The sequence below is a fragment of the Melitaea cinxia genome, chromosome 20 (genome assembly GCF_905220565.1).
Source record: "Melitaea cinxia chromosome 20, ilMelCinx1.1, whole genome shotgun sequence".
NCBI classification, from domain to species: Eukaryota; Metazoa; Arthropoda; class Insecta; order Lepidoptera; family Nymphalidae; genus Melitaea; species Melitaea cinxia.
Window position 1 is genome coordinate 1,869,981 of NC_059413.1, and position 18,330 is coordinate 1,888,310.

General features: G+C 35.8%; 1 protein-coding gene across 1 annotated transcript in view; it reads left to right on the forward strand.

Moving 5' to 3' along the window:
* LOC123663574 (flotillin-2) overlaps window positions 1–18,330 on the forward strand; it is a 324,503-nt gene that overhangs the window by 304,577 nt on the left and 1,596 nt on the right. The window contains exons 4-9 of the mRNA XM_045598246.1: window positions 12,136–12,368; window positions 14,476–14,595; window positions 15,546–15,653; window positions 15,849–15,955; window positions 16,702–16,885; window positions 18,159–18,327. Coding sequence (XP_045454202.1) covers window positions 12,136–12,368; window positions 14,476–14,595; window positions 15,546–15,653; window positions 15,849–15,955; window positions 16,702–16,885; window positions 18,159–18,327 — 921 coding nt within the window. The remainder of the gene's footprint in view (window positions 1–12,135; window positions 12,369–14,475; window positions 14,596–15,545; window positions 15,654–15,848; window positions 15,956–16,701; window positions 16,886–18,158; window positions 18,328–18,330) is intronic.

Consider the following 18,330-nt stretch of genomic DNA (forward strand, 5'->3'; position numbering starts at 1 on the left):
ACCCTATTTTTTAATAATTTTTCGGCAAAACAACGTTTGGTGGGTCGGCTAGTATATGTATATACTAGCTATGCCTGCAACTTTGTCCGCTTGGAATTAAAAAAAAATATCTTTCAGCTTGCAGTGGTCCAGTTCGCAGAGTTACGAAACAAAAACATTTCTAAAATAAAAGTAGACTGAGTTACTCCTTATATTACATCAGTTATCTACCAGTGAAAGTCCCGTCAAAATCGGTCCAGCCGTTTCAGAAATTAGCTGGAACAAACAGACCGACGGACAGATAGACTGACAAAAATGGTAAAAAATGTCATTTTGGTATATGTACCGTGCATTATGTGCATTTAGTAAAAAGCTGTTATTTCAATATTACAGACAGACTCCAATTTTATTTATTTGTATAGATATATTTATATGTATTATTTAAACCCGTTATGTTTCAAAAATATATAGATATATCAGTAGGCTTTAGCAAGCATTAAGTTGCTTACCTTAGGAACAGATGACTGTGTAAGTCTGTGTTTGATGATCAAAAAATTATATCATAAACTTTTTCTATTGAGAAGTGAAACAATTTTTAACTGACTTCCAAAAAAGGAAAAGGTTCTTATTTCAATTAGATTTTTTAAATTTATGTAACCTCTTTTAAATTGGGTCATAAGACAAGCACTACCTTTCGATAGAAAAAAATCATATATATATACATAAAAATACAGTCGAATTAAGAATCTCCTCCTTTTTTTTCAAGTTGGCTAACAAATGCCTCGCACCACCTCGCACTCAACAGCCCCAACTGGGTATATGTCAGGTAGATCGATGAGTTACGGTCCACTCATTTTTGTTGTTGTGTTGTTGTTCACAACAATCATTGTAACAACAAAGTTAATTATACTCCTGATATAAAAAGAAATAAAGATTGTAGTTACGTTAAGATAAGATAATTGTGTTTGCTCGCAAATGAAAAAAAAAAACCGACTTCAATTACATCGACGGGTAATACAACGTAGATCGACGAAAAACTAGTCAAGTAACTACGCATTATCAAAGATTCCTCAAAAAGTAGTTATCAGATCTCAATAAAATTTATATGTGACCACAGGACAAACATCAGCTTTCGATTAAATTAAAAATTATTAAAATCGGTATACCCAGTAAAAAGTTATTGCGGATTTTCAAGAGTTTTACTCGATTTCTGTGGGATTCCATCATCAGATCCTAGTTTCCTTATCATGGTACTAAACTAGGGATATTTTCTTTCCAACAAAAAAAGAATTATCAAAATCGGTATATCCAGTAGAAAGTTATGCGGTATAATACAACGTTGGTCGACGAAAAAAGCGTCAAGTAAATACGCATTATTAGATATAACTCGAAAAGTAGTTGTTAGATCTCAAATAAATTTAAATGGGACCAATTGACACACACCACCTTTCGATTAAAAAAAAATGTCGAAATCGGTCCACACGGTCAAAAGTTCTGATGTAACATACATAAAAAAAATACAGTCGAATAAACCTCCTACTTTTTTGGAAGTCGGTTAAAAAGGAAAAATCCTATAAAGTTTTGACATGTTAGTTATGGTCAATATCAAGTTAAATAGCATTGTTAATTTAATTTGTTTTTAACCGATCTCAAAAAAGGAGGAGGTTACTCAATGCGACCATATACATTTGTATGTTCGGGGATAACTTCGTCTATTATAAACCGATTTTATTAATTCTTTTTTTGTTGGAAAGGAGATATCTCAGGTGTAGTACCATGATAAGGAAACCAGGATCTGATGATGGGATCCTAGAGATATCGAGGGAAAACCTCGAAAATCGTAGTGACGACTAGTGCGTTTGTTAAGTTTTTTCGTTTACTTACGATGTATTCCGTGTCGATGTAATTGAAGTCGGTTTTTTTCGTTTGCGAGCAAATACAATTATAATTATGTTCTATAATAATGTGATGATGACACTTGAACATTTCGAAAAAAAGCGAGTGAGCTTTAGACCACACAAATGAACTTCTGCATAATAGGCTTGCACTGTGTCGTAGACATACGAAACGTAACTGGCTATGAGAGAAAGAGATAAAGAAAATAAGTGCTCTCACCCCCCTCTCTTACTCCGTTCACCTCACCCGATCACACTTTTAGTAACGTTCTCGTCACGCAAAATAATAAAACGAATGTTCTTTAGACCGCACGACTGAAGTAAAACTTGTTTAGCTCCTACAGTAATATACGAAACGTAACTCTCTCTTTCTATCTTCACTAACTCATATCTCCCTCTCAACTTTCGCCTCGCCCGATCACACTTTTCGTAACGCTCTCGTCACGCATTCACCAGCTTACTCCCGACTTCGAGCGTGCGTAAAGAAGTTTTTCTACAATAATTGTGTTTGCTCGCAAACGAAAAAAACACCGACTTCAATTACATCGACAAGTAATACAACGTAGATCGACGGAAAAATAGTCAAGCAACTACGCGTTATCAAAGATTACTCAAAAAGTAGTTATCAGATCTCGATAAAATTTATATGTGACCATATGATAAACATCAGCTTTCGATTAAATTAAAAATTATCAAAATCGGTACACCCAGTAAAAAGTTATTACGGATTTTTGAGAGTTTCCCTCGATTTCTCTGGGATTCCATCATCAGATCCTGGTTTCCTTACCACGGTACTAAACTAGGGATATTCCCTTTCCAACAAAAAAAGAATTATCAAAATCAGTACATCCAGTAGAAAGTTATGCGGTATAATACAACGTAGGTCGACGAAAAATGCGTCAAGTAAAAACGCATTATTAGATATAACTCGAAAAGTAGTTGTTAGATCGCAAATAAATTTAAATGGGACCAATTGGCACACACCACCTTTCGATTAAAACAAAATTTGTCGAAATCGGTCTACCCGGTCAAAAGTTCTGATGTAACATACATAAAAAAAAAAAAAAAAAAAAAAAAAAAAAATACAGTCGAATTGAGAACCTCCTCCTTTTTGGAAGTCGGTTAAAAACAAAGTATTCGTTCAGACCTATTGATAAAGTAGTTTTGCTTGAATCGTGTAGTCTAAAACACAGGCGTTTTTTTAAATTAATGATTTTGTTAAATATTTGTAACGAATCACTTGTTTGGATTAAATCGTTTGCATTTTCGTAACACTGTACGTCAGCTATTTCGTAACAATTTACGCGGCAAAATTGTTTTAGTGACAGGAAACAACATCAGGCGCGGTTTTAATTTCGATCTGAAAATCATTTACAGTTTTGAAACGAGTAGGGATATTAATTTTTTTTAATCAATTTTCAGAATATGTCAACAAGATGAACGATCCTTTTTCAGTGTCGGATTAAAGTTAAATGAGTATTGTTAGTAAAGGAATATTCTAGAAAACGTGATGTGAATTTCAAGTATATCGTTCTTCTATTAATTCTGATCCGAGTCGCTGTGAAACTCGTTACTTGTGATAGGAAATCCATAATAGAGTACCTTATTCCAATTACGCGTCGTCGACCGCTTTTATACCTTAAAGCCAGATTTGATTTTGTGATAGGTCACATTCAACTGAGGTAGGACACAGCAGGAAATTACCTGCTCAGTATAAGGAGCAGCTCGACTGGGGTAGTACCTCGACCTTACAGAAGATCACAGCTAAAAAATACCGTTTTCAAGCATGGTTGTATTCCTAACAATAAGTCATGGTAGCGAAATCAACAATATAAAAATTGCTACATTTTAACATTTACAATACAGCTACATTACAAACTTAGGTAATTACCTCAAAAGATTACACTTATTGTCTAAAATATTATGTATGTAAAATAGTATTTTATAAGTAAAATTATGTTAATTAAAATCAACTTAAAAAAAAACATGTACATGTGCTTCAAATTATTAATTTTTATACATTTAATGTCATGTTATGTCAGTTTATTATTCATTCAAAAAAAAAAAAAACCGAAAGTCTTAAGTTTATTATATAATTGCATGTAATTTTTTTTTCTTAACTTTTATAATTAGTATAATTGTTTTCGTGTGTGATTTTAATTTAAAGGAAACTTACCATACTGTTGTACCAAAGGTTTAAAATATTTGCAATTCAAATTCATCCCTCTCCTTTTCAATATCTATAACTAAATGCTCGTGTTATAGGTAACAATCGACCGTTACAGCTAAACTTTTTAATGATAAATTTACATAGAAACAATACATACACTCAGACTCAGGCGTGAATCGAATCCGTGACCCGCGGCGCAGAAAGTAGTGTAAGCACAAACTGCGCCAACGGGCCGAGAACGTATCAATCTTCATAAGATGAACGCAGATATTCAGGAAATAGATAAATAATCATAAAGTATGAAAATGTACTTATTCGCTCGGAACAGGGAAGGCGGGAAGGCAGGATTCAGTCCCGCCGCGTACGTCGAGAGCGGCGGGTCACGGAGCCTCGCGATCTTGCAATGCACGAGTGCATAAATCGTGTTATGTTACCCGATTTGTTTATTAATAATATAAATATGGACGCCAATGTGATAGCTTTGATACGGTGATATATTTTCAAAAACGTGTAAAAGTTGTTCTGAATGAAAAGGTTTATTGATTGAGTATTGTTGAGTTTTATGGTATTTTTTACAGAGACGGTTCTAAACCGACTTCGTGAATAAGGAGGTTCTTAATTCGACTGTATTTTTTGAAATAAAACTTCTTTACGTACGCTTGACTTGGGGAGTAAGCTGGTGAATGCGCGACGAGAGCGTTACGAAAAGTGTGATTGGGTGAGGCGAACGGAAGTCGAGAGGGAGATATAAGTTGGTGAAGATAGAAAGAGAAAGAGCTATGTTGCGTATATTACCGCTAAAGAAGTTTTACTTCAGTCGTGTGGTCTAAAGCACACTCGTTTTTTTAATTACTTTTTTCAATCGTTAAGTTATAAAAGTAGTTTTTATCTAGGCGCAAACTTTTTGAGTTATTCTTAATAATGCGTATTAATTATTTATTTTAATAATCGTCGTTAATTTTAATAATAAACGTTAATCGCGTAATCCACGCCACAAAGACGAGGGCGGTAAGCTAGTCATGAATAATGAAATCAAAAACAAAATTATTTTATTCAAGTAGGCTTTGAAAGCACTTTTTAATTGTAATCTGTTAAATTATAATTGTTCTTAACCGACTTACAAAAGAAGGAAGAGGTTCTCAATCCGATTATATATTTTTTTATGTACGAGTGTGTTATCTCGGAACTTTTTACTGGGTATAATAATTTGGATTAAAAAAAAATAGTTGAAAGCTGATACGTGTGTTGTAGTTCCATTTTTTTTATAACGTGTATTTACTTAACTATGTTTTGCTTACTTACGCTATATAACCTATCCATGTATCTAATTGGAGTCGGTTTTTTTCGTTTTCAAGCAAACACAATTAATAATAAATTAATTATAGCTGAAGTTAAATTACCATCGATTCGGAATGAAGATTCTGCACTCTGCAGGGAAGATTCGTCGACAAATTCCGCTGCTACTTAGCTAATATCGATAAAATTACCTAATCTATGTAAACGGTTAAACTGTCATCAATCTCCTCGATTCCCTGACACTTATAAGTCTGCAGATTTATCATTAGAACAAGGCGAAATCTGAATATAATGTTATTGAATTAATAAAATCTGAAAAATAAAATTAATTTTTCGTTATTGGAACGAAGCGTTTCAATAATTTATTCTTTTCTATTGTAAATAATATAATACCAGTGTTTTTTATACAAATAGGTCGACAAACAAGCGTTCTGGTGTTGCAGGCGTCTATAAACTACGGTAATCGCTTACCATCAAGTGAGCCCTACGCTTGTTTGCTGACTTAGTTTTATAAAAAAAAAAAAAAAAACCAAATTGTCGAAAGTACTAAGAACTAAGTCCTACTTAGAGTCGAATATAACAATTACTAACATCGAATTATAGTATTATCCTCTCAATATTTAGTAAAATGAGCCTTATTAGCAATTACATATTTAACAATTTGCTACTCAAATGCATTAAACGAATGTACATTTTTAACAGGAGGAGGATCGAGGATCTCAATTCGACTGTATTTTTTATGTGTATTACCTCATAACTTTTTACTGGGTGTACCGATTTTGAAGTTTTTTTTTTTTTAACGAAGGTCGATGCTTGTCATGGGTTCCCATTTAATTTTGTTCAAGACCTGACGAGTACTTTTTCAATTATCGTTGATAGTGTATTTAATGCACTTTTACAGACTACACCTGCGTCGCATTACTTGTCGATGTAATTGAAGTCTGTTTTTTTCGTTTCGTTCCTATTCACAATTATTATTTTTTTATTAATTTAATAACCTCAGTTATTATATTTAATCGAAATCTGGGGAAGTACTGCCAAAACTACTGCAGTGGGATGTACTGCAACGCAATGTATTTTTTAGAATTATTAATACTCGTACATACTTAGGTACTTTAAGATTGAGTTTCTTTAAATATTTTTTACTTTTTAAAGACAACTCAGGTTATTGTGTCGGGTTTTTTTTAATTTTTAATTTAATTTTTATTTTATACTTTTTATAGGTACACTTATTATAATGTAGATTTTGTTTAATTGTTGATACATTAGGCATTCTGTTTTCAATCCCCACTTACTAACTTTTTTAATCCCCATTAACTTTTTTTAAATATTTTTCATTTATTTTTATTATTAATTTTGTAAGGTCTTCCACTGAGGTAGGGCACAGCAGGAATTTCCTGCTCAAAATATGGAGCAGTCCGACTGGGGTAGTACCTCGACCTTACAGAAGATCACAGCAAAATAATACTGTTTTCAATCAGTATTGTGTTCCTGTTGGTGAGTAAGGTGACCAGAGCTCCTGGGGATTGGGTCGGCAACGCGCTTGCGATGCTTCTGGTGTTGCAGGTGTCTATAGGCTGCGGTAGTCGCTTACCATCAGGTGAGCCGTACGCTTGTTTGCCGACCTAGTGACATAAAAAAAAGGTGCATGTAATGCCTTTTCATTTGGTACTTGGGTAAATTTAATGACATTCGGATTTCCATCCTCATTTTCTCCCCACCACATATATTTGCAGATATTGGGTATTTTCCCCACTTTACCCCCAGAATTTTTTCAGGGCTCAATCGATTTTCATTAAACACATTATTTTGTAATGTGCACGTGATGCGCTTTCATTTCATTTCATTTATTCGCAGACATTCGGCTATTCTTCCCCACTTTCACCTCCCACAACTTTTAAACAACTCAACCAATAATCATCAAACATACCTAAAACACTCGCCCGTAACTCACCTTGCATACAAAAAAAAACTAAATTCAAATCGCTTCATCCGTTCGCGAGCTACGGACAGACAGACATACACGTCAAACTTATAACACCTCACTTTTTGCGTTGGGGCTTAAAAAGCGACTGTCTCATTATATTATTACAAAAATATCTGTCTGAGTATGTAGAATGGAATAATAGTGGTTTTCAAATCGTGGTGATGTTTTCTTTTTTTTTTTTTTAATTGATCCCGGATATCTGGTTGGTTTGTGTGTTATTTTCTCCATTAAAAATGTAAGTATGACAACGAATTTCTGTTAATTGTTTGTTTAATTTTAATTGTGTTCTCATGTAAGTGGTGTAATTGTCTGTATGATAATAAACAATCTTTAAACCCAAACCTAACAGAGCATATAATTAAAATTATCCAATAATATGTTATACGTACATTTGTTACAAGAGTAATTATTGCCTTAATTATTGTATTTTGTTATACGTCTGTGTTCCTTCAGACTCGCGTCAGTTTGTCATATCGTGTGTGGCTCGACCAAATAGCTAGCGCGACGCCAACTTAAAACTTCGTTATGACGGGTAAATTTTAAAAATATAATAAGAATATAGCCACCTCCTCTCTTCTCGTGGGTGTCGTAAGAGGCGGCCAAGGGATAACACAGCTCCACTACCACCGGGCGGGATACCCGTCCAACTGCTGGCTTTCAAATATACAGGCCGAAGATCAGCAGCAGCAACTTCGGTGCGACAAAGCCAGCCCTGCGGTCACCAACCCGCCTGCCCAGCGTGGTGACTATGGGCACAACACATGAGTTCGGGCCGTTTTTGGCGCGATCTTGTTGAGGCTTATGTCTAGTAGTGGACTGCGATAGGCTGAAGTGAGTGAAGAAAAACTTGAAGTTCAGAAGTCTAAGTATTATTGTAATTAGACATCAGAACAAGATGTTCCAATAATAACCGTTACTATAATATGATTGTAGGCGGTTAATGATCACTCAAGGAATGAGCCCACGCTCATGTAGATATACTAACAAGTAGGAAATGATTTATAAAACTCATTTTAATATCGTCTGTGTAATTTTAGTGTTAAATGACACAGGCTTTTATATATTTTTAATCGACTTCATAGTAATTGTGTTTGCTCGCAAACGAAAATAACCGACTTCAATTACATCAACAAGTAATACAACGTAAGGAGACGAAAAAAATTAACAAACGCACACTCGTCATTACGATTTTCTAGGGTTTCCCTCGCTTTCTCTGGGATTCCATCATCAGATCCTGGTTTCCTTATCATGGTACCACATTTAAGATGTCTCCTTTCCAACAAAAAAAGGATGATCAAAATGGGTTCAGAAACGACGAAGCTATCCCCGAACATACATCACAAAAATATATACATATGTACTCGTATATACGGTCGAATTGAGTAATATCCTCCTTTTTTGAAGTCGATTAAAAAAGATAACTGATGTAAGTCGAATACCCTTTTTATAATATGATAACGGGCGTTATCAGAAAAATAATCTAATAAAATAATCTAACTAGCGTTCTTCTATTTTGTATAGATTTTGTAAAAAATGATTATTACCTGTGTGAAAAAAATCGTGTATATCCATATTGATCAAGTTTTTTTGTTTTTTTTTTTTCTAATACTAGTACGGCAAACAAGCTTACGGCTTATCTGGTGGTGAGCCTTTACCTTAGCTAATTGACGCCTGCAACAACAGAAGCAACGCAAGCGGAAAGGAAGGAGCTCTGTTTACCTTATTGACAGCAGGAACACAAAACTGCTTGAAAGCAGTATTATTTAGCTGTGATCTTCTGTAACGTCGAGGTACTACCCCAGTCGGGCTGCTCCAGATTTTCCAGATTTTCCAGACGCTCAGCTAAAACTGCTTTGTGATTTAAATGCAATTATATTTAATTTAAAATTTATTTTTCAATTCCTTTTTCGTGAATACTGATGAAATTAGAGCTATATCCCTTTGAACCTAAAACATTTGTAAATTGTAACAATTAATAATTATAATAAAACGAATCTTTGAACATTACGTCATCTAAATGATAAAATTATTAGTAAACATATCACGAGTAAGATCTTTCGTCGAACGTCAAACAGATAACTACTGCCGCATTTTTATCATTATCATACGTATATCATTGCTTTGCAAATAGTGATAAGCTCGATTTGCGATCAATTGTCGTCCGTACCCCATTAGGATAAGGAACTGAGGCGTATAAAATATAATATACATAAATATCCGCGCTCTAAGGACAGTACCTATGTGTAACAACATAGGATAAGTACAACGTTATATTAATTTTTAAATAAAATAAAATTTTATTAATTTTAAGAATTTTTTTAATAAAAATAATAATAATTTTTTAAGTTAATAAATTAAATTTAATTGTTCAGTTTTGCGGCGATTTCCCTAAAGTTGTTTCTGTTCGTGAATTCAAAGTTGTACATTTGTTCTGTCGCTTGCCACTAGCACAAAACTATTATATTATTATTTTAAACATATTTAATATGTATATAAATAAGGAGTTTCCAGTAAAGTTTATAATGTGAAGTGTATATGGTATTAGTTTCTGTAATAAAAAAGTGGCGCAAGAAATGGTGAATAAAACTGTTTACATGTAATAAATATCACGGTAACTATGGATATACTACGCATCGCCCTGATCCCCCTGACGCTGACACTCGGTCTAACTTACCTAAATGTTAAAAAGTGAGTAGCAATCAACACGACGTTGAAACACTATTTATGTACATAATATAGCCTATGTTTAGTCGTTTTAGTTTTTCTAGGAAATGGTATTAAGGAGAAGAAAGTGTTACTTATTAAATTAAATTTTATTTTAATGATTATTACGTATATTTTTGTATAAAATAAGATTCTCTAATGTTTTTTTTTTCTATATAATTATAAAACCGAAAATGTTGGTGAGTTAATTTTTTTCAATTTTAAACGAAATAATAATAATAATTTATATTTTTTCGTTGATAAACGGTTGTTTTTAAAAATTAGTATATGATTTTTTTTTAATGAAATTCAAAAGCGCTCATAAGTTAGCCTATGGTCCAACACTGGTAAGCGATTACCGTAGCCTATCGACGCCAAGAACACCAGAAGCATCCGAGCGCTGCATTTCTCAATTAGTCATATATTCAAGGAAAAACAATTTTTATAGTAGATTTACAAATGTGTCGATACGTCACAGACATATGATATTGAATGTTTATTTAATACAAAGAAAATGTATTTAAAAATATATCAAGTTACAGTCACCCGATATTCTACCCTAATATTATTTAAATCGGATGTTTATTTTGTTTTTAATCCACACGTCATTGGATCATGTCTTACACTACAGCGCGTTGTCAACCCTACCCCCGAACCTCTCGAGGAGCTCGGACCACCTTACTAATCACAGGAATACACCACTACTTGATGTCGCCATTATTTAGCTTTGATCTTCTATAAGTTGGAGATTTTTTTTCAATATCATTAGGTCGGCAAACAAGCGTACGGCTCACCTGCTGGTAAGAGATTACCGTTGCTTATAGACGCCTGCAACACCAGAAGCATCGCAAGCGCGTTGCCGACCCAATCCCCAATCCCCCCAGGAGCTCCGGTCACCTTACTCACCAACAGGAACACAATACTGCTTGAAAACAGTATTATTTAGCTGTAATCTTCTGTAAGGTCGAGGTACTACCCCAGTCGGGCTGCTCCATATTTTGAGCAGGAAATTCCTGCAGTGCTCTACCTCAGTTGGAGGTACTTACCTATTTGGGCTGCTCTAAATTTTGAGCAGGATATTTGCTGCAGTGTCCTATCACAAATTCGACTAGTTTTAAAATAGACCTCCTCATATACGTTTGTCGTGGTACAGTTTTTGTGGTTGTGTCATGTTTCCTGCACTCTCAAAACTTCGTGCTATCCCTACACTACAGCTTTTGAGACATTATTATTTACTATTACTGGTATTACTACTAGCTTACCAGATAAATGTTCCCATGTCTTGCGAACTGTTAAACGCTTGAACGATGAAACGAAAACTTTACGTTTTCTGAAATGTTCTATATTTGAATATTCTTTCCGCTAACCCGCAATGGAGCAGCGTGTGGATTGAGCCTTACCCCTTCTCCTGCATCGAGAAATAGATCTTTGTCCAGTAGTGGGATAACACAGGCTGAATCATGATCGTGATCTATTCAATCATCTTATTTTTGAAGTGAAATTCCTTTAGGCGCATGAGGGCAAAATTTTTAAGGATGAAAAGGCAACGTTTTGATGCAACAGCAACGTTTTTGTTGTTGGCGCTGGAACGGAAATCTAAAGCTTTCGAATTGTATAAATATAAACGAGACTTAAAAATTAGTTTGCCAAAGAAGTTTCACTTCTGACATGTGTATTTCACTCTGTAAGAACATTTTACATAGTATTAAAAATTGTCAAATCATTCCAGTCGTTCTCGAGTTTGAGGTTAACAACACATTTAGGGATTCATTTTTTTTTTGTATATAATACATTATAACAAAGTTCACTATGTATTAAAATTTATAATTTAACATTATGTTTTCACAAAGTGCTAACTGGGAACAAGAGAATCCTATGTAAATATATACGTGACGGACCTTGGATGTTATTGTATGCCCATGTATTTTCAAAATATTGAAGTTTATTCCGAATATTTTTTTGGAAGTTCTTTTTCAATGAAGAACTGAAGAATATTGAAATTAGGAATTTAGATCATAATGTAGACAGCGAAATTGCGTCAATGCGTCGTTGCTATTGACAGCCCTTGCACAAGCATGTGAATAATCTTCTAATTTTGTCCCCAGGAACGCTTACAGTCGAAGAGGTGTACAAGGACAGAGATCAGTTCGCGGGTCTGGTTCGAGAGGTTGCTGCGCCGGACGTCGGTCGGATGGGCATCGAGATACTGTCGTTCACGATCAAGGACGTATACGATGACGTCCAGTACCTGGCTAGCTTGGGGAAGGCGCAGACGGCGGTCGTGAAGCGGGATGCCGATATTGGTGTTGCACAGGCCAACAGAGACGCCGGAATTCGAGTAAGTCGGACTGATAATTTAGATGTATAATAAAATCTCACAAACGATTCATTCATTCATTTGTTCTTAATGTACACCGAAATATAGACACATATAAAGAAAGATACAATAGAAGATGTACAAAGGCGATCTTATCGCTAAATAGCGATTTCTTCCAGATAACCTTTAACCTTTTCTTCGGTGCAGTATTACTTGGTTGATAAAGATGTGTGGATTTATTGACGCCGTATTTCATGCAAGATGACTGCGGAGTTTTCTTTGCCGATTTTCTCTGGAGAATCTACATTCCGAATCGGTGGTAGCTTCACTCTTGACTGTAATTAATTAATTATGATGAAGCCTTATTGTTGAATAAAGTAATTTCTGAATGTGATTTTAATTTTTAAATTTATAAATTTTGCGGGATCTCCAGGATAACGGATTAAACTTTATTTTACGTTGTATCATTATAGGAGTAAGACGGCTATTCGCTAACTAATCTGATTTAGTGGAAACATGATTATGTTGATTCCAATATGGTTTTAACTGTTTTACTTTGACAACCGTCAATATAAGGTTGATTTTGTTTGCTAATCCCTAGGTCTTTGTCTGATAAATAATCGAACCGGAATGTGTAATGGGTGGAAGGTTTGAAAACAAATTAAAAACTTTTTTCCATCTTCTTTACATTTGAATTCATAAAAATCGGCTCAATTTTCGATTATTGGATAAAAAGTTTGACGTGGGCGACCGTCAAATATTTGGGAGGTCTGTTCTAAGAATTAAAAAGGAGTTCTACACCACGTCTTAATAACTCATAATAGCGGTTTAGTACCATGAGTTAATAGAGGATATTCTTCTCTGTGACAACAACTGTCGACATTTTTAAGTTCCTTTTATTTGAAGACTTAACGATACCGTTTTCACATTATTTGTTGGCATCTATTCAAATCAGTAATCGGGTTCTGACCTAAAAAGCCTTACACGTCACCAGTTACCTACAAACATATATAGGACAGTTCTTAATTTTTATATTAAAGTCAATGTCAGCCTACATTCCACAGGGCACGTGACATTATCGTTATGGCAATTGAAAAAATTGGACCCTTAATTATTCAATTCAAGACGCAAGAATTGCTATGATTGGGCACAAGGGCAATAACTGTAACCTTGTAAGAAGCGTAGACCTTTTTCCATTGCTTAACAGTAAACAATTAGGCTTTGATTGACTGTATCTAACAGTATCAATTGCATTGATCGTAATTTAATTGTATATTACCAATACTGAAGGCAGAGATGATGAAATAAAAGTACTTGAGCGATTATCATATGTGTCTGAATAAAATATATTATATTATTATTATGAAAGTGAAACATTTATTCTCATCACTCCAGCCTATCGCAGTCCACTGCTGGACATAGGCCTCCACAAGTTCGCGCCAAAAATGGCGTGATCTCATGTGAGTTTCCCATAGTCCACCCTGGGCAGATGGTTGGTGACCGCAGGGCTGGCTTTGTCGCACCGAAGACGCTATTCTATCGACCCGAATTTTATCGTTCATCTATTGCATGTCACAAGTGTTCTGCGGTATTTCTGTGTGTTGGTCTGTGTATTAATGTCAATGTTTTTATTCGCTAAAGTTTCACTTGCTTCTTGGTTTTATAAAAAAACCACATACTTATTTTTTAGTATACTACTATTCGTGCTATATGTACATACATAGTACATAATTATATAAAGTAGTGGTCGACTAATGGCCGAAATTCGACGATAGTTAATTTAAATTATAAGTTTGAACATTAAACAAAAGAGTATTTATGCGTGTGTGTCAAATACGTGGTAGTGTGTGTAACGTTTTTTTTTTATTGATTTAATTGCATAAAAATACATTTTTTCATTTAAAAAATATTGGCATATTGCACTCCTTCTCTATATAAACTATAAGTGTGCGAAATGCCATACTCCTCGGTCCGCGCAATTTTCGTAAAAAGGGGTACAAAGTTTTTGCTTAACGTATTAATATATAGATATTCGGTCTAAACTCGTGGAGGATATTGCACTCATGATGTCCAAAAATTACTTATAATTTTTGAATATTTTTATAACGATAGTAATAATGTATTACAGGAAGCAGAGTGCGAAAAAAGCGCGATGGACGTGAAGTACTCGATGGATACAAGGATTGAAGACAACACGAGGCTTTTCAAATTGCAGAAGGCACAGTTCGACCAGGAAATCAATACTGCTGTAAGTTCATTGTTAAGTTCATTGTGTCCTTCTGGTTCTCCCTACCGTGCCACGGAGAGCACGTTAAGCCGTCGGTCTCGGTTGTTATGATGTACACCTGATAGCGATCGTTACTCATAGTAGGCAATATATCCGCCAACCCGCATTAGAGCAGCTTGATGGATTTAGCCCTGACCCTTCTCCTACATGGGGAACGAGACTTATGCCCAGCAGTGGGATATTACAGGCCGAAGCTAAGTTTATTACTACATAATTCATTACTATATCTCATATAATGGGCTTTAAATTTTGCCATGTTAAGCGAATACCGTAGCTTATAAACGGCTGCAACATCAGATTTCAAAGGACTTTTGCTGACTCTATTCCCAATTCCCCTAGGAGTTCAGGTCACCTTACTCACCACAGGAACACAGCACTGATTGATGCTTGAAAGCAGTATTATTTAGCTGTGATATTCTGTAAGATTGAAGTACTGCCCCAGTCGGGCTCCTCCAGATTTTGAGCAGGATATTTTTACTGTGCCTTTTTTTTATATCACCAGGTCGGCAAACAAGCGTACGGCTCGGATGGTAAGAGATTACCGTAGCTTATAGACGCCTGCAACACCAGAGGCATCGCAAGCGCGTTGCCGACCCAATCCCCATCCAATGGGGGGGATCCCCCAGGAGCTCTGGTCACCTTACTCACCAACAGGGACACAATACTGCTTGAAAACAGTTTTATTTATCTGTGATCTTCTGTAAGGTCGAGGTACTACCCCAGTCGGGCTGCTCCATATTTTGAGCAGAATATATCCTGCCGTGCCCTACCTCAGTTAAGTTAGCCTCTGTGGAGTTGTATAAAAAAAGAGTTAGTTAATTTTTTAAGTGTTTATAGCTCAGATTTGAATATTGTTTGAAGATATAAAATTCTAAACTGTATCAATATTACAATTTTCGATTAATTCACAGAAAGCCGAAGCTGCACTGGCTTACGAGTTGCAGGCTGCGAAAATCAAACAAAAAATACGAAACGAAGAAATACAGATCGAAGTCGTTGAGAGACGCAAACAAATCGAGGTACATTTTTTTTCAGTTGCTGGTTTAAAAACAAACGAGTGTGCTTTAGACCACACGACTGAAGTAAAACTTCCGAAACGTAACTTTCTCTCTTTCTATCTTCAGTAACTTCTATCTCCCTCTGAACTTCCGTGCTCAAGCGTGCGTAAAAAGGTTTACTTAAAAAAAAAAACATTAAATATTTCTCAATGTTAGGTTGAACAACAAGAAATAATGCGTCGCGAAGAAGAATTGATGGCCACGGTGCGTTTGCCAGCTGAAGCGGAGGCATATCGCTTGCAGGCTATCGCTGAAGGAAAGAGGTAATTATTATGTGTAAAGTAATCTTAGACTTGGTTGAGTGATTGTAATTATAATTCATTAAAATAATAAACAACCGCTCTGGTGTAGTGATAAATGTAGTCGCCTAAAATACCGATGGTTTGCGGGTTTGAGTCGCATTCTGAATGGATTTGGAAGATCGCTTTATCTGGTGTATATGGCCCGACAGCTTAACATGCCCAGGTTTACGACTGTTTTTCAGACCTACCAAATGTGCACAAACATTTTTATAAGAATCATGCAAGCCCTTTGCGAGGAACTTGGTCCCTAACACTGTGGACACGAGAATTTTATATATTAGACTAGCTGACTAGGCAAACGTTGTCTTGCCACTAAACGCTATTTAAAAATAGGGGGTAAAAGGTTGAAAATTTACGGTTGTATGTATATTTCAACGCCACATCATAATAAAATAAAAATTAATAATTTATCTAAAAATTAAAAAAAAAAATTAGGGGTGGACTACCCTTAACATTTAGCGGGATGAAAGATAGATGTTGTTCGATTCACAGATCTATCCAATATGAACACAAAATTTCATGAGAATCGGTCAAGCCGTTTCGGAGGAGTTTAACTACAAACACGACACGTGAATTTTATATATTAGATGTAATATTGTATGAATTTGTAAGTTTAACAAAACAAAAACAAAATTCAATGTAACAAACCTACTATCGCCGATTCGTGATGTACACGTATCACTACCAGAACCTCATTATGTTCACAGAACTCAAACAGTGGAAGCAGCGAAGGCTGACGCTGAACGTATCAAGGTCTTAGGTTTAGCCGAAGCCACCGCTATCGGCGACGTGGGCAAGGCCGATGCAGAACGGATGCTCGCTAAAGCAAAGGTCTACAAACAGTACGGAGAAGCGGCTATCATGGCCCTCGTTCTTGAGGCTTTGCCAAAGGTAAGCGTTTTAAAATATTTGCTATATATCGGAGTTTACTCTTTAAGATTCGATGAAAATAAATACGAGGAAAAAATCTACGGAACGATTGACCTCGATACGTTTCTCAGAACGCCATCTATCGCCGATAGATGGTGTTGATTCGTTTATTTACCATTTGATATGGTAATAATCTTTTTCTTAGACTAGTAAACCTATTTTGTGCCTATTTAGACAGTCAATCTGAAGGAGTAAACTCCCGTCGTACTTCGCAGCTAACACACAACCGTTTTTATTATATGTTTGATATATTTATTGCATGCTTAATATCGTTATAAAAACGAAAATCTGTCAATGTCGGAACATTCTAGCAATTTTAGATAGCTTTAGAACTGCAGGTTTGAAGTTAAACTATTGTAAAAAACACACGCCGGATAGTAACAAATGTTTTATTTAGTAAAAATAGCGTGGGTAACTAAGAGCCCGTGGATATTTGCTATTGACATTCTGACAGCTTTTTTTCAAATATCAATAACATACACATCGTCGTACGGTCGTCTGTTCCTACGGTAAGCAACTTAATGCTAGTGTTATAGGTAACATCGGGCTGATATAGCTATTTTATTTCTGATAAATATACGCTTCAGCCTGTAATATCCCACTGCTGGGCATAGACCTTTTTCCCCATGTAGGAGAAGGATCAGAGCTTAATCCACCAAGCTTCTCAAATGCGGGTTGGAGGATATATTCCCTACTATGAGTAACAATCGCTATCGGGTGTACATGATAACAACCAAGACCGACGGTTTAACGTGCTCTCCGAGGCACGGTGGAGAGACCCGCAAGGACTGCACAAACATCCAGACCACGACACCAACACCTGTATGGCCAATACAAATGTTTGTCATGTACGGGGATCGAACCCGCAACCGCCAGCGCAACAGGTACAATCCATGGCTGTGACCGCTTCGCCAACGCGGCGTCCTTTAATCTTTAAATTATAGAAGATCAAAGTTAAATAATGGCGACATCAAGTAGTGGTGTATTCCTGTGATTAGTAAGGTGGTCCGAGCTTCTCGGGAGGGTCGAGGGTAGGGTTGATAACGCGCTGTAGTGTAAGACGTGATCCAATGACGTGTGGATTAAAAACAAAATAAACATCCAATTTAAATAATATTAGGGTAGAATATCGGGGGCAAATATCTGTATGGCCAATATAAATGTCATCAGTGCTGTGACCTTTGAGCCAATGCGTCGTTAATAAAAATATGTGAATATGCAATTTTTCTAACAGATAGCGGCCGAAGTGTCGGCTCCGTTGGCGAAGACCGATGAGATAGTACTAGTTGGGGACAACGGTGCTACTGGCGAGGTGGCCCGCCTTGCTGGGGGCATCCCGCCCGCCCTGAAGACCCTCACCGGCCTCGACCTTACCCAGGTTCTCAAGAGACTCCACCCTACAGGTG